The 24,265-nt window shown below is 45.6% G+C and overlaps 1 protein-coding gene across 1 annotated transcript in view; it reads right to left on the reverse strand.

Moving 5' to 3' along the window:
* Nucleotides 1-18,287: 18,287 nt before the first annotated feature.
* LOC134948260 (cholesterol 7-desaturase nvd-like) overlaps nucleotides 18,288-24,265 on the reverse strand; it is a 40,022-nt gene continuing 34,044 nt past the window's right edge. Inside the window, exon 7 of the mRNA XM_063936137.1 lies at nucleotides 18,288-20,566. Within this exon, the coding sequence (XP_063792207.1) occupies nucleotides 20,405-20,566 (162 nt within the window). The 3' untranslated portion in view covers nucleotides 18,288-20,404. The remainder of the gene's footprint in view (nucleotides 20,567-24,265) is intronic.

Raw genomic sequence — 24,265 nt, forward strand, 5'->3', positions numbered from 1 at the left:
GTTCATGGAATGCTAAGGTGGCTTCTAATATCCGTAATAATTTACTATAGGTGGTAACACTAAATTAACGCCGCAAAAATACTGCACACACACGAGTGCAAGAACAGAGCCACAATTTAAGCAGAGCTTGCTAAAGTAGAGGATACAGATATCTCATGTATGTAGAGCAGACGGCATGGATCTTGCAGTGCTTTGTGCAGAAGATCGCGTTGTGCAGCACAAGGTTATTTCATACCTAGATTTTTGGAAATAATCTTCAAAATGTTACCTAGGGTGACAGTCCGTGTCACAGTGCTGACTGGTGAATTATTAGAATGAACAGTGGCTTCTCTGCCACCCCAACCCCCCAAAATGAATACCTACCCTCTCATGTCTTAGTTGGAATGGGTACATGATACCGGCAGGATAGGGCGGGCAGTATACAGACACTGGTATCCTGATTTGCCAAAATCCCTAGATGTGTCGGCAACTAAACTAACCTTAACCCTCCTCCTCCCCCGCAGCCTAACCCTAACCCTCCTCCCCCGCAGCCTAACCCTAACCCTCCTCCCCCGCAGCCTAACCTTAACCCTCCTCCCCACGCAGCCTAACCCCCCTCCCCCCGCAGCCTAACCCTAACCCTCCCTCCCCCGCAGCCTAACCCTCCCTCCCCCGAAGCCTAACCCTAACCCTCCCTCCCCCGCAGCCTAACCCTAACCCTCCCTCCCCCGCAGCCTAACCCTTCCCGCAGCCTAACCCTCCTCCCCTGTAGCCTAACCCTAACCCTCCTCCCCCGCAGCCTAACCTTAACCCTCCTGCCCCGCAGCCTTACCCTAACCCTCCTCCCCCGCAGCTTGACCCTAACCATCCCCGGCATACTTGCGTTTGGGATTCCGGCGCCAGTCTTTTGACCGCTGGGATCTCGTATGCCGGAAACCCCAACTACATTCCGCTTTAGTTATGTGTGCGACACACCTTTTCCCGCTGTTAGTACTTGCAAAGCTGTCTAGCTTTCAGAATAACTTAAAGCAATGGAAAAAAAAAATAATTGTAATTAATGTATTCAGATTTCCTTATCTGCCACCTTCCGTGTCTACCCCGTCGATCCATGTCTTTAGCTGCTGTGTCTTGCGCCAGTTTTCACCAGCTACAGTATAATCCTTAATCGTGTTGCATCAAGCAGACTATGCCTTGTGCCAAATAAATATTGTACCTAGCATGGATATCCCAGCTGCATTCCCATCTAAAGGCAAATCATTTATTTAAAAAACATTTTAGTAATTAACACTGCGAAACACAGCTGTCATGCAGAAAGTATAGGGCCTGTAGTAGTAGTATACCTAACCTGTCCTCACTCGTATTTTAACATTGTATAAAACCAATAAAGTGTATTGTTTTATTTTTTTTATTAGTGAACTTGGTATAGCGTGTAAGTTTACAAGTTCAGCAAGTTCAAGAGTTGGAGGGGTGTATTTAAAAAAAAAAAATCTGGATTTACTTATGTAGGACATATACTGGGCAAAATCCAATCTCGTGAGACAAGCAATGTAACTGAAAAGGAAAAAGTATAGGAAACGAAAGCAACACCTGCTACTACAGAATAAAAAAAAAATACAAAAATATTTTTTCTGTGCTCAGCTAGGTCAGCAGGGAGAATGTAGGACAACCCTAGATAGAGTTCCCAAAAATGTGCAAGTGGGACAGCTCTTATTTTATTTATCCCAAATCTTGAATTTTCCTTTTTTTTTTTCTTTTCTTTTTTTATACATGTATGCAGTTAAATTTAATTTTATAATATACTTTTTCGTGTTATAACCAAAGCTTCTGCAGAGTATATTTAACCAAAGTCTATTTGGTCTCTCCTACGGGAATACAACTATGAACAGAATTCAGCTTTTGTTATTTTGCAGAAATAAGTCGGTTTTAAGTGATACTTACCTCATGGTTCTTAGTTATTAACTTTTATATCTCCAATGCTCCTGTGTGAGCCGACGACGCATTTCACCACCTTTCAGGTCTCCATATATTTCAATACGCATCTAAACCTAGTTAGGCCATTAAGTATCCCATCACCTCATACGCACATACAGTGGAGGCAGACTTTTTGTGGACTGAACCAATATTCACAAACTCGCAGCCTGTCCGTTCACTAAGCGACTCTTGCCTTAGTGCCTCACGCCTCTCTGATGTGATTAGGTCCTAGTGTATTGATAGGCTACATTCTAAAGAATGTGTTCAGCCCACAAAGTTGCTGCGTCCGAGGGAACAGGTACTTTTAGCCTGCACTGGAACCCAGTTAAGAGACAGGTTAGGGGCTAGCAAGAGAAATCCTTCTGTTTAGCAATGAGAACCTCTTGTGAAAATCAAACACATTAGCTCCACCTGCTTGAATGAACTTTCCCAATAATGAGGGTACAGAGTGAGTAAATATCCACTGCAATATTTGTGTTTACCTCAATAACTCTGGAATAAGTCCGTTGCTTATTTTAAAGTTCCCATTCTCCTGTGCTGGGAGTTTGGGGCTTTTTATCTTGCATAATCTTTACATCGTCTGTTTGCCGGATGAGAGGTGACCCACTGTAAATATTTAGCTTTCACAGAGAACTTTCACTTGTATTATTGACCCTGAAGTTAACACGCCACCGTTTAGTAAAATGTGTGTCTCTTGGCCGATGAAGATCGTCCAGGTAAATTTAGCAGATGGGAATGCTCTGCTATAAGAGATTTGCGACTATTGACTTTGCACTGTGTTCGAACTTACCCCAGATGGAAATATCCAACAAACGCGCGGACTAAGAGTTGGAGGGGGGGGGGGTTGGGGGTAAAATTTTTATTTTTTTACTTTTGTTGTTGAAATGTTTCCAAACCTCATGTTTTTAAAATAAATTAATAAAATGTCTGGAGACAGCGGAGTGTTTGGGTGAATTGTGTGTATATAGGCAGTAATAACATAAAATAAAAAAAGGCAATACCATGTCATCCCTCCGTGTCTCTCTACCGGTGTTCGGGGGGGAAAAAACAAGACCATCCTCTTCAGAGAAACACACAATAGATTTTCTAGGCTGGGTTTTTCTAAAGGTATTAATGAATATTTTTCTTAATCCTTTTGAGTTTTGTGTTTAATATTTCTTAATACCGGTAGTGTTTATTTCTACTTTTTTTAGTAACACAGTATTTTTCTAAGACTTGCCATTTGCCGGCACGGCTTCGATGGTTGCGACATGCTGCACGCTGGCGACATGTACTGTATGTTAAAGCAAAAATACTCTCTTCTCAAACTTCCTGTTAGTAATAAAGTTGTTTGTATTTTGTTGGTGCAGATCACGAATCTCACAATCGAGCAATACTGCACTACTGATATGTTGTTTTAGTTTTTGTTGTTTATTTTTTGTAATTTCTACTAAATACTGCAACCATAAGGTGTCATTTGGGGAGGAATTTTTTTTTTTAAGCGGTGTCCGATCCACACTTTTGTTCACACCTTTAAACCGGCGGTAAAAGGACCAACCAAAGGCCGAAGTGTAGGCGATTGCGGTGTCTGATTGGTCTTCCTCTCTCAAGGGTGAGCGCAAACAGATTTTCCTCTGAGGCGAAACGCGTAGTTCCGGAACAGATAGCCCAGCAGTGGGAAGGGACTATGCAGCTTCATTGTGTACGTAAAATAATTTTTATAAATTACCATTGGTACTGAAGTCATACATTTATACAATAGTCTCTGCCTTCTTTGGGATGTGCAAATAAAATTACAAAAAAAAAATCTAAAAATAACAAAATAAAAATATGGAGATACAGTGTATATGTACTGTATGTATGTTATATATATATATATATATATATATATATATATATATATATATACACACACACACACACACACACACACACACACAGGTTGAGTCACCCATATCCAGAATTGTGTAATGCAGAATATTCCAGAATACAGATTTATTAACTTTTTTAATACAATTTATAGAATGAGGATTATTGCCTCCTGTTAGTTCTGTGCACACAAACTTTGTTTAATGCACAGAATTATTAAACATATTGTAAAATACTGTATAAAATTACTTTCAGGCTATGTGTATAAGGTGTATAAAAATCCTAAATTAATTTGGTGTAAGTACACAGACAGTGCTTAATGCACAAAATTATTACAAATATTGTAAAAATGACCTCTAGGCTACTGTATGTGCATAAGGTATATATGAAACCTAAATACATTCTATGTTTAAGACTTGGTGCCCATCCCCAAAATATCTCATTATGATACAACAATATTCCAAAATACGTAAAAATAAGATATCCAGAATATCTCTGGTCCCTAGCTTTTAGGATATGGGAGACTTAACCTGTGTGTGAGTGTGTAATAGATATATAGGGATTGAGTAGGATATCCCAGCTGTCAGGATCCCAACAGCCAGAATACCGTCAGGGAGTCCCCTTGCAGGCTCGCTACACTTCAGGCCAGGTGGGAATACAGGGGAGCAGTCGCCATTTTACCGGCTGTCTGGATCCTGAACGCTGGGATTCTGACAGCCGGTTTATTAACTATGTCCCATAGATAGATATATATTCTCCTGTGGATTTGTCATATCTTTTGTTTTTTATTAATAATAGCTATACTGTATATTAAAATAATTATTTTTGTAATCATCAGGAAATCTGCTTGTTAATGTTTCAAGAATCCACCCTTTCGTATTCTTCCTGCAGAAGAAGCTGGTTTAGCAGCGTTCTGTGTTTTTACACCAAGACCGTTATATAGTATGGAATGATCCCTTAATGATAGCCACGGTACGCTATTCTCTGCACCCAATCTGCTGCAGCTTAGAACAGCGACTCTGTTGAAGCTTTTGTGACTTTAAAATTCCTCCCCAACTTAGGTTGCACCTTAACTGTTCCAAGTGAAAATTAAATTCGGGGCTCACTAGTGGCTACACATTCAGTATTTACAAATGAACACAAAAACGTCACACTTTTTTGTGTGTGTTTTCATTTGGAAGCACTAAGTGTAAACACGATAATGACCCTTCAATTTTCCGCTTGTGTTTTTGTTTTTTGTTAAACTGTTCGTTTTTAAAATATACAGACATTTGACAAAATTATATATAAAAAAATATATAAATATATATATATATATACAAACTAAAGTTTGCTGTTTTTAGCAGTTTGTTGCCGTCGAAATGAAAATACTCCTTGTATAGGTTCCAAAGCAATGCGTGACAGTTTGTTATGTAGAAAGGACGAAGAGTAGAAAGAAAAAAAGACTTTACTTGTTAATGCAACAATATTTTCTGATAACTGATGCCGAGACAGAAGACATATTGTAACTGTGAGAATGACTCAGTTGCTTGATGACTTTGTCTGTGTTGTATTTATGGTTTTACAATAAAACTCAATTTAAAAAAATAAAATGTTTTTTCTTAAAAAATAAAAAAAAATTGGAAATGGTCTTGTGTTTTTGGTTGAATGCTGCAGATCGAAATTGGGAGAGCAGGTGAGAATGCGTAGGTCACTGGTGAGGGGTTGGGTACGAAATACCGGCATTCCAAATCCCAATGGATACTGGTAAGTATTTTAATCCTTGGGGCAAAGGACAAAAGGAAAAACTGCTAGATTTTAATAAGAATACATTTTAGTCTCTAGGCCCCCAATATGGGGGATGTGGCTGAGTTGGTAGTGGTGGTGGGGGGAAATAATTTTATAATATTTTAGGTATTGAGATTATAATTTTATAATGTGTTGGCTTAAAATTAATCCCACGTTTCCTCGCTGTAGGGGGAGATGTATCAAATCTTGAAGAGCAATAAACTGGAGAAGTTGTCCAAACATTTAATCCGGTTCTAACTCATTTCAACAACTGTGCAAGATTGCTCTATCTCACTCCAAGGCTTGATACATTTCCCCTATGGCTGGTAGAGATTCCAGAACGAGAATGTTTTTGGCTCTAGATCGCTGGCTCTTAAGTACAGAGAATAGAAGGTGTATTCTTTCCGTGGAGCATTCGATCATGTTACTGAGTTTGTATTCGGTTGTAACTGGATTATAATTGCTTACTGAACACTTGGATACAGGGAACACCCTAATAAGGGTCAGGCTGAAACCAGTCTACAAAGAGGGAATTGTTAGAACTTAACTTTTTTTTGTTTTGTTCCCTAACCACGTTCTATACTCTCAACCATTGTTACTAAGTCTTGTACATATGCTGTTTGTTTTAGTTGTAGCCGATTGCTGCTGTATGTTGCTAGGAGAGTGTTGTAGATACGTAATGGTTTGTGTTACCTTAGCAAAAGGGTGGGATGCACTCTAGTGACCCCTCTCTAGCATCAATTCTGCTGTCTGTAAAAGCATCACTTGCCCCCACCCGTACAGCCTGCCTTTCTAGGCCACGGCGATTGGATGGGGATATTGCAACCCACTACAAATCCAATGTCATTTATCAGAGGAGGATTGGCTAAGGTACAGAATGCATACGGTAACAATAGCACACTAGGCTCTCGGACTGTCATCCACAGAATGTTTCATGGCCACCTTATGCGCAGAACACCCGAAAATACACAAAGCCCCTACACACTGTGATTTGGTCTAACCCCCCAGACCAATTGGCAGGTATCACCCTTGGCAGAAAGGATCTGTAAGTGGTGATCCCCCAGCATGAAAGTTTACAATGCGGGTAGTCACGCTTACAATATACTGATTAATCTGTGGCTCTGGTTCCGTTCCTTATTGAACATTTGTATTACGGCCCTTGAATTGCTTACAATTTAGGGGACTTACTTGTCAATTTGTCTTAAATTATTCCTAATCCCCTCTTTCCTCTATTTTATGTGAAATGCTAGAGAATTGTAAATTAGATCAGAACCGGCGTAGTGGTGATCACCCCTTATTCTAGACAGCACTGACAAACCCGTACTTGCTGTCAACGGTTTCCCTCTCCAAAACTTTTACTTAAACATGTTTAAGACCTGTGCTGCCTAATATATATTATGGTCACCATACCATCGCTTTAAACCGGGACGCTCATGTTTACACAGGTTTTGTGGCAGATTAAAACCAGGTGAAATGCAGGCTTGAAGTCAACCAGCCACGGAATCTGTTGAATTCATAAGCATCCTGGTTTAAAGGGACAGTACGGTAAGCCTATAGATATATACCATAAGTCTGTAAGGGCAGCACTGACATTAACTTAATGGAATTCGGGCCTGGTGCCCTTCGTAATCAACATAATCCAAAGTGAATTAACAGGAGAAATCTAAATCCAAATCAATATTTGGTGTGATCACCCTTTGCCTTCAACACACCGTCTATTCTAGGCACACTTGCACACAGATGCTGAAACGCCACCATGCTTCACCGTTGCCAGCAGACACATTATTGTACCACACTCCGGCCCTTCGGTGAACAAACTGCCTTGTTACTTTTTTGATCCTGTGGCATCAAGTGTATAGGAGGCTTCACCCCCATGTCTCTGCCTGCACCAATCACTCTATATAATACATAGAATCAGAGTATGGTACCGTTACTATAGGAAACTCATTAGCTGCAAATTTAGCATAATACTTTCCCCATTTCTCTAACGTCCTAGTGGATGCTGGGAACTCCGTAAGGCCAATGGGGAATAGCGGGCTCCGAAGGAGGCTGGGCACTCTAGAAAGATTTATGACTACCTGGTGTGCACTGGCTCCTCCCACTATGACCCTCCTCCAAGCCTCTGTTAGATTTTGTGCCCGGCCGAGGTTGGATGCACACTAGGGGCTCTCCTGAGCCCTTAGAAAGAAAGTATAGTTTAGGTTTTTTATTTTCAGTGAGACCTGCTGGCAACAGGCTCACTGCAGCGAGGGACTAAGGGGAGAAGAAGCGAACTCGCCTGCTTGCAGCCGGATTGGGCTTCTTAGGCTACTGGACACCATTAGCTCCAGAGGGATCGACCGCAGGCCCAGTCCTTGGTGTTCGGTCCCGGAGCCGCGCCGCCGTCCCCCTTACAGAGCCAGAAGCAAGAAGAGGTCCGGAAAAACGGCGGCAGAAGACATCAGTCTTCACCAAGGTAGCGCACAGCACTGCAGCTGTGCGCCATTGCTCCTCATGCACACTTCACACTCCGGTCACTGAGGGTGCAGGGCGCTTGGGGGGGGGCGCCCTGAGCTGCAATAAAAACACCCTGGCTGGCAAAAATACCACAATATATAGCCCTAGAGGCTATATATGTGGTAAATTCCCCTGCCAGAATCCTGAAAAAAGCGGGAGAATAGGCCGCGGAAAAGGGGCGGAGCTATCTCCCTCAGACACACTGGCGCCATTTCTCCTTCACAGATCCGCTGGAAGGAAGCTCCCTGGCTCTCCCCTGCAGTCTACACTTCAGAACAGGGTAAAAACAGAGAGGGGGGGCACTAAATTTGGGCGATATACATATATAATATAAAAAGCAGCTATAGGGGACATAACTCAGTTAGTCCCTGCATTATATAGCGCTCTGGTGTGTGCTGGCATACTCTCACTCTGTCCCCCCAAAGGGCTTTTGTGGGTCCTGTCCTCATTCGGAGCATTCCTTGTGTGTGTGCGGTGTGTCGGTACTGCTGTGTCAACATGTTTGATGAGGATAATGATGTGGAGGCGGAGCAGATGCCTTTAGAAGGGATGTCACCCCCTGCGGGGCAGACACCTGAGTGGATGGGCTTATGGAAAGTAATGAGTGCACGTATAGACTCCTTATATAAGAAAATCGACGACATGCCAAATGTGGGACAGCCGACTTCTCAGCTCGTGCCTGCCCAGGCGTCGCATGGGTCGTCAGGGGCTCTAAAACGCCCGCTACCTCAAGCAGACCCAGATGTCGACACTGATACTGACACCAGTGTCAACGACGATGAGTCAAACCTGATGCCCACTAAGGCCATTCACTGTATGATTGAGGTAATGAAAGAGGTGTTAAACATTTCTGATATAACTACTGGTACCACTAAAAAGGGTATTATGTTTGGAGAGAAAAAACTACCCGTAGTTATTCCCCCATCAGATGAATTAAATGAAGTGTGTGAAGAAGCGTGGGCTTTCCCTGATAAAAAATTGGTAATTCCTAAGAAGGTACTAATGGCATTCCCTTTCCCGCCAGAGGATAGGTCACGTTGGGAAACACCCCCCTAGAGTGGATAAAGCGCTCACACGTTTGTCTAAAAAGGTGGCACTACCGTCTCCGGATACGGCCGCCCTCAAGGAACCTGCTGATAGAAAGCAGGAGGCGATCCTGAAGTCTGTATATACACACACAGGCATTATACTTAGGCCAGCTATTGCGTCAGCTTGGATGTGCAGTGCTGCCTCTGCATGGTCAGATAAACTGTCAGAAAATATTGACACATTAGACAGAGACACGATCCTGTTAACCATAGACCATATAAAAGACTCAGTCTTATATATGAGAGATGCACTGAGGGAAATCTGCCGACTGGCATCTAAAGTAAGTGCATTGTCCATTTCTGCTAGGAGAGGCTAATGGACTCGCCAGTGGACAGGAGATGCAGATTCTAAAAAGCACATGGAAGTGTTGCCATATAAGGGTGAGGAATTATTTGGGGATGGTCTCTCGGACCTAGTTTACACAGCAACGTCTGGGAAGTCAGCATTTTTACCCTATGTCCCCTCACAGCCTAAGAAGGCGCCGTTTTATCAGGTTCAGTCCTTTCGGACCCAGAAAAACAGGCGTGGAAAAGGCGGGTCTTTTCTGTCCAGAGGCAGAGGTAGGGGAAAAAGGCTGCAACAAACAGCAGGTTCCCCCGCTTCCTCTTCCAAGTCCGCCGCATGACGGTGGGGCTCCACAGGCGGAGCCAGGTACGGTGGGGGGTCGCCTCAAAAATTTCAGCGATCAGTGGGTTCGCTCACAGGTGGATCCCTGGATCCTGCAAATAGTATCTCAGGGGTACAAGCTGGAATTCGAGGGGTCCCCACCCCACCGGTTCCTAAAAACTGCCTTGCCAATTGCTCCCTCAGACAGGGAGGCGGTGCTAACGGCAATTCACAAGCTGTATTCTCAGCAGGTGATAATCAAGGTACCCCTACTTCAACAAGGCCGGGGTTATTATTCCACACTATTTGTGGTACCGAAACCGGACGGTTCGGTGAGACCCATTCTAAATTTGAAATCCTTGAACACATACATAAAGAAATTCAAGTTCAAGATGGAATCGCTCAGGGCGGTTATTGCAAGCCTGGACGAGGGGGATTACATGGTATCCCTGGACATCAAGGATGCTTACTTGCATGTCCCCATTTACCATCCTCACCAGGAGTACCTCAGATTTGTGGTACAGGATTGCCATTACCAATTCCAGACGCTGCCGTTTGGTAAATACCCTCGGTGCCGTGGACAGTCCAAGGTTATGGCGGAAATGATGATACTCCTTCGAAGAAAGGGAGTTTTAATTATCCCGTACTTGGACGATCTCCTAATAAAAGCGAGGTCCAAGGAACAGTTGTTGGTGGGAGTAGCACTATCCCAGGAAGTGCTGCACCAGCACGGCTGGATTCTGAATATCCCAAAGTCACAGCTGGTTCCGACGACACGGCTACTGTTCCTGGGTATGATTCTGGATACAGTCCAGAGAAAAGGGTTTCTCCCGGAGGAGAAAGCCAGGGAGTTGTCATCTCTAGTCAGAGACCTCCTGAAACCAAAACAGGTATCAGTGCATCACTGCACGCGGGTCCTGGGAAAGATGGTGGCTTCTTACGAAGCAATTCCCTTCGGCAGGTTCCATGCCAGAATCTTTCAGTGGGACCTGTTGGACCAGTGGTCCGGATCGCATCTTCAGATGCATCGCTTAATAACCCTGTCTCCAAGAACCAGGGTGTCTCTACTGTGGTGGCTGCAGAGTGCTCATCTTCTAGAGGGCCGCAGGTTCGGCATACAGGACTGGGTCCTGGTGACCACGGATGCCAGCCTTCGAGGCTGGGGGGCAGTCACACAGGGAAGAAACTTCCAAGGACTATGGTCGAGTCAGGAGACTTCCCTTCACATAAATATTCTGGAACTAAGGGCCATCTACAATGCCCTAAGTCAAGCAAAATCCCTGCTCCTACACCAGCCGGTGCTGATCCAGTCAGACAACATCACGGCAGTCGCCCATGTAAATCGACAGGGCGGCACAAGAAGCAGGATGGCGATGGCAGAAGCCACAAAAATTCTCCGATGGGCGGAGAATCATGTACTAGCACTGTCAGCAGTGTTCATTCCGGGAGTGGACAACTGGGAAGCAGACTTCCTCAGCAGACCCGGGGGAGTGGGGACTTCACCCAGAAGTCTACCAGATGCTGGTAAACCGTTGGGAAAAACCACAGGTGGACATGATGGCGTCCCGTCTCAACAAAAAGTTAAAAAAATATTGCGCCAGGTCAAGGGACCCTCAGGCGATAGCTGTGGACGCTCTAGTAACACCGTGGGTGTACCAGTCGGTTTATGTGTTCCCTCCTCTGCCTCTCATTCCAAAGGTATTGCGAATAATAAGAAAGCGAGGAGTAAACACAATTCTCGTGGTTCCGGATTGGCCAAGACGAGCGTGGTACCCGGAACTTCAAGAGATGCTCTCAGAGGACCCGTGGCCTCTACCGCTCAGACAGGACCTGCTACAGCAGGGGCCCTGTCTGTTCCAAGACTTACCGCGGCTGCGTTTGACGGCATGGCGGTTGAACACCGGATCCTAAAGGAAAAGGGTATTCCGGAAGAAGTCATTCCTACGCTTATTAAGGCCAGGAAAGATGTTACGGCAACGCATTATCACCGCATATGGCGAAAATATGTTGCATGGTGCGAGGCCAATAAGGCCCCAACAGAGGAATTTCAACTAGGTCGATTTCTGCATTTCCTGCAAGCAGGAGTGGATATGGGCCTAAAACTAGGCTCCATTAAAGTACAGATCTCGGCTCTGTCGATTTTCTTTCAAAAAGAACTAGCTTCAGTACCTGAAGTTCAGACTTTTGTAAAAGGAGTGCTGCATATTCAGCCCCCGTTTGTGCCTCCAGTGGCACCTTGGGATCTCAACATGATGTTGAGTTTCTTAAAATCACATTGGTTTGAGCCACTAAAAACCGTGGATCTGAAATATCTCACGTGGAAAGTGGTCATGTTATTAGCCTTGGCTTCAGCCAGGCGAGTGTCAGAATTGGCGGCTTTATCATGTAAAAGCCCTTATCTGATTTTCAATATGGATAGGGCAGAGTTGAGGACTCGTCCCCAATTTCTCCCTAAGGTGGTGTCAGCGTTTCACCTGAACCAGCCTATTGTGGTGCCGGCGGCTACTAGTGAATTGGATGACTCCAAGTTGCTAGACGTTGTCAGGGCCCTGAAAATATATGTTTCCAGGACGGCTGGAGTCAGAAAATCTGACTCGCTGTTTATCCTGTATGCACCCAACAAGTTGGGTGCTCCTGCTTCTAAGCAGTCTATTGCTCGCTGGATTTGTAGTACAATTCAGCTTGCACATTCTGTGGCAGGCATGCCACAGCCAAAATCTGTAAAGGCCCATTCCACAAGGAAGGTGGGCTCATCTTGGGCGGCTGCCCGAGGGGTCTCGGCTTTACAACTTTGCCGAGCAGCTACTTGGTCAGGGGCAAATACGTTTGCAAAATTCTACAAATTTGATACCCTGGCTGAGGAGGACCTGGAGTTCTCTCATTCGGTGCTACAGAGTCATCCGCACTCTCCCGCCCGTTTGGGAGCTTTGGTATAATCCCCATGGTCCTTACGGAGTTCCCAGCATCCACTAGGACGTTAGAGAAAATAAGAATTTACTCACCGGTAATTCTATTTCTCGTAGTCCGTAGTGGATGCTGGGCGCCCATCCCAAGTGCGGATTGTCTGCACTACTTGTAAAATAGTTATTGTTAACAAAAGGGTTATTGTTGAGAGGCTCAGTTGTTTTCATACTGTCAAACTGGATATTGTATCACGAGTTGTACGGTGTGATTGGTGTGGCTGGTAAGAGTCTTACCTGGGATTCTAAATCCTTCCTTATTATGTCTGCTCGTCCGGGCACGGTGTCCTAACTGAGGCTTGGAGGAGGGTCATAGTGGGAGGAGCCAGTGCACACCAGGTAGTCCTAAATCTTTCTAGAGTGCCCAGCCTCCTTCGGAGCCCGCTATTCCCCATGGTCCTTACGGAGTTCCCAGCATCCACTACGGACTACGAGAAATAGAATTACTGGTGAGTAAATTCTTATTTTTCATTAGGACCATGCCGTCTTTGGCCTAGTCTTTTACCCTGCCATTAATTATCCATGAGCACGGTACTAGGTGATGTGCTCATACGTGCTTATTTCTCTTACGTCCTAGAGGATGCTGGCGTCCACATTAGTACCATGGGGTATAGATGGTCCACCAGGAGCCATTGGCACTCTAAGAGTTTGAGAGTGTGGGCTGGCTCCTCCCTCTAAGCCCCTCCTACCAGACTCAGTTTAGAAAATGTGCCCGGAGGAGCCGGTCACAGCTAGCGGAGCTCTACAGAGATTTCCTAGTAAAAAGTTAATGAGTTTTTTTATATTACAGGGAGGCTGCTGGCAACAGCCTCCCTGCAGCGAGGGACTAAGGGGGGGAAAGCAGTGTCCGCCCTGCGGGGTCTGAGCCACTGACTGGACACTGAGCACCAGAGGGGTCGGATCGCTCTCCGCTACAGGGGAACGCTTACCCCAGCAGCATGCCACCTCCCCCTTACAGAGCTGAAGTGGCGAGTGAGATACCGACCCCCCTAGCAAGCGGGGGGGCCGGTGTGAAGATGGCGGCAGTGGGGAGGGAGCGCAGTATTAATTGCGCTCCTGGGAAGGCTCAGCGGCACATGGTGCAGAGCTGTGAGGGGCACCCTGGGCCAGCGCTTACCCCCTCCACTGGTCCAGAAGCCTGTCGGGGTCCTCTGATCTCAGCCAGCACTAATTCCTCAGGCCAGTATAATTCATAAAGAGTGGGAAGACAGCACCATTAGGGGGCGAAGCTTCTCAGAGCAGACCCAACAGCGTTTCAGCGCCATTTTCCTGCCTGCACAGCGCTGAGGAGAATCAGGTCCCTCCACAGCAACTCCAGCCATCTGTAAACAGTACCAGGGGGTTGTAGAAGGGGGGAGGCTGTAATACGACTGTGTCCTATTAAGGTGCGCTGACAAGGGGTCTCCGTTTGGTAAAAGCGCTGTGTGTGTGTGTGTTGGCTCCAGTCTCTGTCTCTCTTGCCATTCTTGGGGGGGGGGGGGGGGGGGGGGGGAAGGAGACTCTGTCTGCCCGCCCTCCCCTGTGTGTGTGTGGAGTGTTTGGTGATCTCCTTTAGCTATGTCTAGGGACACTGTCATGTGCTGCAGAGAATTTGTCCTCCCAGAATGATCCCATTCCATGTAATCAGGATAGCACAGATACCAGCAAGGGAGCCTGAGTGGTTTTCCTCTATCTAAGCGTGGATTTCTCAGATTTCTGACAGGGTTGCAAGTAATGAATCTGCAACCCAGGTATTACAGAACTTTATGGCAGTATGGCCGGTTTCTGATACCTCAGGACGCTCCGCTATATACCCCCATAAGCGTGCGCTTGTGCATGTCACACAAGACGACACTGATACTGACACCACAGACAGACAGTGATGGGGATGTGTCGCAGGGGTCCACATCTCTTGCAAAAGGGGTGCAACTGATTATAGAGGCTATCAGGGATGTGTTGAATAGTAATGATATCACCCCTGACAAGGTTGAAGAGGCCTTTTTCACTGACAATAAAAAAGCCTCACTATCCTTCCCTGCGTCAAAGGAAAAAATTCCAGATCCCTAAATGGGTACAGGTAGCGTTTCCTTTCCCTGAGGAAGATAGGAAAAAAATGGGAAAACCCACCAATTGTTGACACATCTGTGTCCAGACTCTCAAAGAAGGTGGTTTTACCTGTTCCAGGATCTACCGCCTTAAAGGAGCCGGCTGATCGGAAAATAGATAACACGCTTAAATCAATGTACACTGCCTCCGGAGCCATATTACGTCCCACTTTTGCTAGTGCATGGATTGTAAAGGCTATAGTAAAGTAGTCGGCTACCTTACTTGAGGATTTGGATAAGGATGATGTTGCATTATTTTTACGCAACATACATGATTCTGCAGGTTTTATGGTAGAATACATGAAAGACCTGTGTTCCATGGCTGTGGGCGTATCTTCCATGTCTGTTTCAGCTCGTCGACTGTGGCTGCGCCAGTGGTCTGCCGACGCGGAATCCAGAAAAAGTGTGGAGTCCCTACCCTATACAGGTCAGGCTCTCTTTGGGGAAACTCTAGACAAGTGGATATCCACAGCTACAGCAGGTAAGTCTCAGTTTCTTTCCCTCAGCAGCACCTGCTCTGAAGAAATCCTTCTCTTCATCTGCAACACAGTCCTTTCGGCCTAACAAGCCTAGAAAGGCCAGATCATCCAATACCTTAGTTGGGGGATGTCGAGTTAAGTCCAAGAAACCTGCTGCTGCAGGTTCCCAGGAACAAAAGCCTCCTTCAGGTACGCCAAAGTCCTCCACATGACGGTGGACCGCACAGCCTGGAGGTGGGGCCAGTGGTAGCGAGACTCAGACAATTCAGTCACGTCTGGGTATCGTCCGGCCTGGATCCCTGAGTGATAGATATTGTATCCCAGGGATACAGGCTGGAATTTTAAAGTCTCCATCCTCATAGTTTTTTTTCAAATCAGGCTTGCCAGCTTTGTTGGCAGATAGCACTGTATTACAAAAAGCTGTTCAAAAGCTGGTGGAGGCACAGGTCATTTTCCAGTTTCTCCTCCTACGCAGGCCACAGGTTACTATTCAAACCTTTTCGTGATACCAAAACCAGATGGTTCCGTCAGGCCCATTCTGAACCTAAAATCATTGAACCCCTTTCTAAAGGAGTTCAAGATGGAGTCTCTCAGGGTGGTGATATCAGGTCTGGAAGAGGGGGAATTCCTGGATATCAAGGATGCATACCTCCACATTCCGATATGGCTGCCACATCAGGGTTATCTCCGTTTCGCATTGCAGGCCCTGCTCTTCAGCCTCTCCACAGCACCGAGGGTGTTTACCAAGGTGATTGCGGAGAACCATCATCTCTGCCAACAAGGGGTGAACATCATTCCATATCTGGACGATCTGCTGATAAAGGCATCATCCAAGGAGAAGCTGCTACATTCCATTGTTCTCACAACACGCCTCCTCAAGAGTCATGGTTGGATTCTGAACCTTCCAAAGTTACATTTGGAACCAACCCAGAGGTAGTCCTTTCCGGGAATGATCCTGGACACGGAAGTGCAGGTGGTGTTTTTTCCGCAGGAAAAGGCGTTGGTAATACAGACTATGGTCCAGGATGTCCTAAAGCCAGCTGGGTGTCGGTTCATCAATGCATTTGCCTGTTGGGAAAGATGGCGGCCTCTTACGAGTGGCAGTGAACATCCTGGTGTCTCCGTGGGTGTTCCAGTCAGTGTACGTGTTTCCACCACTCCCACTCATCCCAAGCATCCTAAAGCTCATAAAAAGGAGAATAAGGGTTCGAGCGATCCTCATTGCTCCAGACTGAGCAAGAAGGGCTTGGGACGCGGACCTTCTGAATCTACTGCAAGAAGAACAGAGGCCTATTCCTCTTCGAGAGGACCTGCTGCAGCAGGAGCCGTTCGCCTATCAAGACTTACCGTGGCTACGTTTGACGGCGTGGAAGTTGAGCGCCTTATTCTGAAGAAGGTCATTCCTACCCTGATACAGGCTAGGAAAGGGGTAACGTCTAAACATTACCATCATATTTGGAAGAAATAGGTCTCTTGGTGTGAAGGGAGTTCTGCACATCCAGCCTCCCTTTGTACGGCCTACGGTGCTTTGGGACCTTAACGTGGCTGCAGTTCCAGTCGGATTGGTTTGAGCCTCCACAGGAGGTTGAGGTCAAATTTCTTACATGGAAGGCTGCCACTTTGTTGGCTTTAGCTTCTGCTAGACAAGTGTCTGAATTGGGGCTTTAGCCTGGAAAAGCCCTTACTTGATCTTCCACGACGATAGAGCTGAGCTCCAGCCACGTCAGCAGTTTCTTTTGAAGGTTGTGTCGGCATTTCATATCAACCAACCTATTGTGGTGCTAGTGCCTACCGACTCCTCAATCACATCAAAGTCCTTGGATGTTGTGAGGGCTCTGAAGATATATGTTAAGAGAACTTCTTGTCACAGAAGGTCAGACTCTGTTTATCCTATATAATCCCAAGAAAATTGGGTGTCCTGCTTCTAAGCAGACTATTTCTCGCTGGATTCGGTTCACTATCCAGCATGCTTATTCTACGGTAGGACTGCAGTGTCCAAGATCTGTTAAGGCCCATTCTACTTGTAAGGTGAGGTCTTCCTGGGTGGCTGGCTGGAGTGTCTCAGCAGTGCAACTTGGTCTGGGTCGAACACGTTTGCAAAGTTTTACAAGTTTGATACTTTGACTGAACTTCAGATCATCAGAGGCCAATCAGTTCTGCAGGAACCTCTTCGCTCTCCCTCCTGTTCTAGGATCTTTGGTACATCCCCATGGTACTAATCCTCTAAGACGTAAGAGAAAATAGGATTTTGGTACCTACCAGTAAATCCTTTTCTTGTAGTCCGTAGAGGATGCTGTGCGCCCGCCCAGCACTTAGTTTTCCTACAACCGTTATCTGGTTCAGTACAACTTTGGTGTTAGTTATGTACTGTATTGTTACTTGGTAAGTAATGTTTCAGCAGTTGCTGAGTTTTTCAAGCTAGTTAGCTTGATGTGCCTTGTACGTGTGAGCTGGTATGAATCTCACCACTATCTGTTAATGCCTTCTCTCGAAGATGTTTGTCTCCTCGGGCACAGTTTCTAGACTGAGTTTGGTAGGAGGGGCATAGAGGGAGGAGCCAGCCCACACTAACTCTTAAAGAGCCAATGGTTCCTGGTGGACCCATCTATACCCCATGGTACTAATGTGGACCCCAGCATCCTCTACAGACTAGAGAAAAGATTTACCGGTAGGTAATCAAAAGCCTATTTTTTTATATCTTCACTGCTACCATATCCTATCGTTCATCTTGCTGTTGGGGTGCAGAGGAGAGCTGGATTGTTAAATACATTATAGTTCTGAGAGCAGTAGAATTCCAAATACACCCATACTGAGCTGTATTATGCTACCAAGTGCTGACAGCACCTAGTAAGACCAGCGGTGATCCCGCAATTCACAGTGTCCATCCCTCAGCAGATATACCATAGGATGACCACAGCATGCTGTATCTCTATGGCGGAGCAATACGCTGGAGCTAATATAGTAATTTCCAGCTAACTTTCCCATAGAAAAAAAATCCATGCAACACATTATTGGGTATAATTATCTTATTTAATTCAAAACTGTCCTGGGCAAGGCTGGACAACAGAGAAAGTTTATTAAATAACATTGGGTGAATGTGTTTGTGTTAGTTTGGAATATTAATCTGCATCACAACACTATAAAATCAAGTCACAAAAACAATATTAGACTGCTGTGAGGAGAGAATTAGCCAGGGGTAATGGTCAGCCACTGTGCTGGTGCTATCTATGTGAAGGGTTTCCCATGGGAAAACCAAGCTTCTGTCTTCCAACATGATGACATATGGTTCTATACACAAGAGACTATATGGAAACCCAATAAATAATTTATGAGCGCACCTGATCATTGACTGCCAGTAGTAAAGAGGAACAGTTCTACAAAATTTCACAATTCTGTTTTATTTGGAGGCAAGATGACAATCATTTTGAAGACCGCTGGGGTGGTAGTAGTGGCCTTCAGCTACTGGAGAACACTAGATGGGCTGGGCAGCAAGTAGGATCCTGTACTTTGGATACATTGCCACTAGATTTTGCAGTCATTCCACAATCATTAGGTCCCCTGCCCAGAACCTGGTCATACCACCCCATTATAATACAAGATGGGGTTTCCTGCACCAGAACTTTTAGTGAACAAGGTCACTCTACAACCCTTAAGTACAACATCCAAATTTAGACCAGCAACTAGTTGTCATTTTTCAGGGTACAAGATTTAATAAAATGCTAGTCAATCGTGTTAAAAGAAATCAGCTGTAGCTTATTTTTACAATTACTGAACATTGTATGCATGGTGAAGATATGGATTACATATGTGAAACCTTTAAAGACTTCATAATTAAAAAAAATAAATAAAAAACATTCCATTTAGCTGTAGCACTGGCTTCTGGTTAGGGGGCATTGGGATGGTTATCAGTGGTTTAACCTCGATGGTACAAAACCATTAACAGGTGCACCACCAATAATCATCCCTGTACTATTACTCACCAGAACAATAAGGGCAGGGCTAGATTCCATGTCCTATCACAGAAAAGAAAAATACTGGGGATGGTGTTTCTACCATCAATGACAGAACCACTGATCTCTGCCCCCCAGTGGTAAAAGGAGAGGTGCACCATCATCTTTTCCAGTTCCCATAAAAGCTTACCTCACACTGGTCCCAGTTTATGGCAGGACATTCCCAGTTTCAGTGTTCTGGCCCAAACAGAATTGGGTAAATGTAATAGCCAGCAACCTGCAGTGTCACAGGAAGTCCACTCACTGTTTTAGCCACTTAACTGACGATTTTTCCCTTCAAAAGTGTTAAAATAAGTTTTAAAAAACAATGTTATTTAATAAAGTTGAAAAAGTGTTTTTAAATATTTAAACATTATATTATGCACATCTGTCTAACGGATCTCCTTGTCAAAAGCCAGCACAGTTGCATTTAGTCTGACCATGCCAGTTAAGTGGTTAAAAGGAAGCAATCATTTAAAAAAGGCAAAGTCAACTTTTGTTTTGCCTTTTAAAGGATTGTTACTTTAATACATGCTAGCTAAGCATTATGTATAGAATAGTAAGGCCTAGTATTCCATACTAACATCTATAAATTTAATGAACAGCAGATAAAAGTACATAAGAAACATTTATAAAAGACATGTAATATAGATATCAGATCTGTACACTCCAAGCAGTCATATACAGGCAATGGTCACATTACAGAGGCCGTAAGCCTCTCCAATGCCTGAGGAAGCAGTGGTGTTAGGCCACCTGTGTCCATGGGCGTGGCTTCCCCAGGTCACTATATGTGGGATAATACAAGCGCACACCGTGAAGTCCAGACAACGACGTCCATCAATGGACATGTAGCTTAGTATTAAACTTGGATCCAACAGCTACAGCAACCTCACCGCGCTGCTGCCCCACTCTTCATGCAGAAGTCCCAAATGGTCTGTTGAGCCCTACAGCAAGCCACAAGGCCCAAAAACAGGCACTTATTAGTGATTTAGAATCAGACATATATTATCTGTAAAAAAATAAATATTTCACATAATTACATACAGGTCATTAAGTTACAAAATTCTCAAACGTCTTTGGTATAAAAGGTTTTGCTGAGCAAACATCTTCGGCCAGTAAATCAGTAACAAGCGTCTTCACCAGTCCAACCTGTCCTCATGGAATGAGAGCTGGGGGCTGTTCTCGCTGTAAAACTGGGAAAACCAGCGCCGATGCTTCTGAATAGCTGCATCCTCCTTGACCAACAGCGGCTTAGAAATGTATTTCTTATTGTTCCAGACCATCACATCCCGTTCAAACTGCAACAAATGGCACATGTTAGACTTCAAGAATCTTTCAGATTATAGCCATCAGCTATGGCATGCTCAGTCTATCAGCTCTCTAGAAGCCGAAAACATCAGAGAAAGGAGAAATGTTGTTCCTTATACCTCAGTGATGTTACCTTATAGTGTATATGCTGCATGGTCATGAAAACCACTTTAAGCCATATAAAGTCATCTGCATGTCTACAACCTACAGGTAGTCTTTAATGATGCTTAATGGCCACTTAGCTATGCCAATACAATTATGCAGTATTCTATGCTAAGGCAGGTACAAATCTAAGTTATGGTAGACTTACCTTCGTTAACTCTTTCTTAGAGGTCCACAGGGGGAGATAATGTGGTGTAGGTGGTGGTATAGGACCAAACAGTTAAGCTTTTAGGTATTTCAGGATGCTCCACACTCCCCCCCCCCCCCCCCTATACATCACCTACATGCTCAGTTTTGTCAACAAGCCCAAGGTAGGAGCAGGATAGGAGATAAGGAAGACATGGTACACAAGAAAAGACTCTCAGATCAGAGAAGGGAACCAGTGACCAAGAGAAGAAGCCAGGTGCGTCAGGTTGTGCACCCTGTAAACCTTAAAGAAGGCATCTGGACAGAGTCTGTTTGTCAGCTGACCAACCCCTCCTGGAACCCAGGGCGAACAAAGAGGAAATCAGATTTCTTGATGGAATTGATAAGATCCACATTGATCCAGAGAACACAGACCACATCAAGGGAGGCCTCTTTTGCAAAGAGCTCCGGGGCGAGGAAGGCCAGTACCATGATATCCTCATTAAGGTAGTGTCCTTTTACCACCTTAGAAAGGTAATTAGGCAGAGTTCGAATAAAGCCCTGTCCTGATGAAAAATCAAAGAGGGAAAGCACCCCCAAATCTGACACCCGTCAGGCAGATGCAATAGCCAAAAGGAATATAGTTTTCGGTTAGCCACTTCAGATCCACTGAATCCAGGAGTGGAAACAAGGCTCCTGAAGCTCATGGAGAACCAGTGACAAATACCAAAGAGCCACTCAAGGGACAAAGGGAGGTTGAACACAGAAGACACCTTGAAGAAAGGTGCTAACATCCAGCAGTGCACCAATCCGCTGGAACCAGACTGACGGGGTAGAAATGTGCACTTTGAGAGAGGCCAGACAGTCTGTGATCCAACGCAGCTGAAAGAAAGGCAAGGATCCGGGAAACTCTAAACACCAGAGGGTCGTAGCATTGGGCAGCGCACCACTGGACGTACATATGCCATAATCGATGATACAGGCTTTCACGCTCTGACCATGGCCTAAAATAAAGAGCGGGGGAAAAAAAAAGAAAAAAAAAAAAGCTTTGGACCTTAAGATGGATGACTTAAGAGACATGCCATCTAAAACAGATGAGTTAGGTCCGGGGATCAGAGAACCAGTGATGCATGGGCCATGCCAGAGCCTCTTTTGTAGTTGAACTTCTGAAGAAACCACAGAAGGGAGATTGGAGGAAAGACATGGCAGACAGATGGTGCACCTCATGGCCAGGCGATCCACAAAGGCTGCTTCGGGGTCTTGTCCTGGACCTGTTCACAGGAACCTTGTAGTTGTGTCGGTCCAGGTCCGGTTGTTCCCACTTGTGCACCAGGAACTCGATGACCTATGGGCATAGCGACCACTCACCAGCATGTACATCTGCCGGTTGAGGAAGTTCACTTCCCAGTTGAGTATCCCTGGAATGAAGGCTGTGGAGATGTCCAGACGATGGCCTTCAGCCCACGGCCGAATGCGAGCAACCTCCTGCATAGACAACTGACCAAGAGGTTGAGGTAAGCCACTGCAGTGGCGTTGTCCGACTGAATCTGGAGGACTGGTCTGTCCGGAGCAGGCTCTGCAGGCAGCATGGAGCTCCTGAACAAAACGGCTTTCTGTGGGAATCCAACAGCCCTGAAAAAGGAGTGTTGTCCAGTCATTGCGCACCATCCGCAGGTACTGGCATCTGTGGCTAGTAGTACCCAATCCGGAATCCAGAAGGATCACCTTGTCTAGGCATGCCGTCTGGAGCCACCAGGTTAGGGACAGTCATACCTCTGGGGAGAGGACCATCATCTGGGACCTGATCAGATTGTGTTCATTCCACTGGGACAAGATCAGGTGTTGCAGGCACCTGGAGTGGAATTGGGTGTACTCTACCATGTCAAAAACAGAGTCCATGGACCACAGGACTTGCATGGCCGAGTGGATGGACACTTGACAACTGTGCAGCAATTTGCATACTAGTCACTGTAGTGCTGAAATTTTGTCTGCAGACTCTGGACCAGAGACTCTAGGACAGTTTCAAGATGTGGCATCCATTGTGAAAGCATGAGTTATGACTTCCTTCAGTTGATGAGCTAGCCATGTTGCTGTAGGAAGGCAATAGTCAGCTGGAGGTTGGCATTGTAGGACCTCTGGGGAGTGCGCCAGAAGCAGCAGGTCGTCCAGATAAGGGAATAGTCAGACTCCCAGACGACGTAGCTGTGCAGCCATAATTTTGTTAAAGGCCCCAGGCAGAAAGACCAAAGGGCAGTGCCCAAAATTGGCAATGTTGTTGCAGGTTAGCAAACTGCAGGAATTGCTGATGAGAGGATGCTATAAGGGACATCCTCAATGTCCAGGAACACCATAAAGATCCTAGGCTCTGTAGGACAATAGAGCAGATGGTTTCCAGATGAAACCTAGGTACTCTGACAAACTTGTTGAGAAATTGGATATTGAGGAGAGGGCAATGAGACCCTTTGGGTTTCTGAACCAGGACCAGGGTGGAATACAAATCGGTCCTGTGTTGTGACCAAGGGACTGGGGCTATCACTCCTGATTGCAGGAGGAATTGAATAACCTTTGAGGGCCAAAGCCTTGCTGGGGTTCGAACAAGGCCTGTGGAAAAGAATTGTTGAAGGGGTAATCTCCTGAATGAGGGGGCATACCCGTGAGAGATCACTTCTTGCACCCAGGCTTGTGCCAATTGAAGTCGGCCTCCCACCTTGGGGGTCACCCAGGAGGAGGCCCATCCAGTCAATCCGATGACTTCTCAGCAGGCTTGGTAGGTGGACATCTTGCAGCCTAGGCCTGCTTGGGCCTGGGTTTGGTAGTTTTTGTAGAGGTACTGTAGTTTGTCTGGGCAAGGAATGACCTTTAGCTTTACCTTGTGGGCGAAAGGTGGGAGGTCCAAGCCCATGCAATAGAGACTGAGGGCAGGAAAGCTTTTGGAGGCTGCCACTGTAACCACAATTTTGTCCAGTTCAGCTCCAAACAGGATATACCCAGTGAAAGGTAAGAATTCCAAGGCCTCTTGAAATCCATGTCCGCTTCCACGATCGGAGCCAGAGGATGTGGCAGGGAACCAGAGATGTAGCAGACCAGCATCCAAAACCGCTTCCCCTAGGTAAGAGGCAGACTCCCAGATATGCGCGATGTGATACAGTCTCCTGTGAAACATCTAAGGGGAGTCCTTCCTCCAAAGCGTCAGCCCAGTGTTCTATTGCCTGTTCTAATAGCACCTGTAATGGAATATACAAACTTAAGACAAGCTTCAATCCTCCCATTCATAGTCTCCTTTAGGGAAGAAGCTGAAGGGATAGGGAGGGTGGAGGATTTAACTAAATGTGTTATGTAGGGGGAAGTCTACCACTTCGCACAGTCCGCAGCTGGAACTGGGTCAAAAGTAGTTAGTTGCT

This window comes from Pseudophryne corroboree, chromosome 8, assembly GCF_028390025.1.
Source record: "Pseudophryne corroboree isolate aPseCor3 chromosome 8, aPseCor3.hap2, whole genome shotgun sequence".
Lineage (NCBI taxonomy): Eukaryota > Metazoa > Chordata > Amphibia > Anura > Myobatrachidae > Pseudophryne > Pseudophryne corroboree.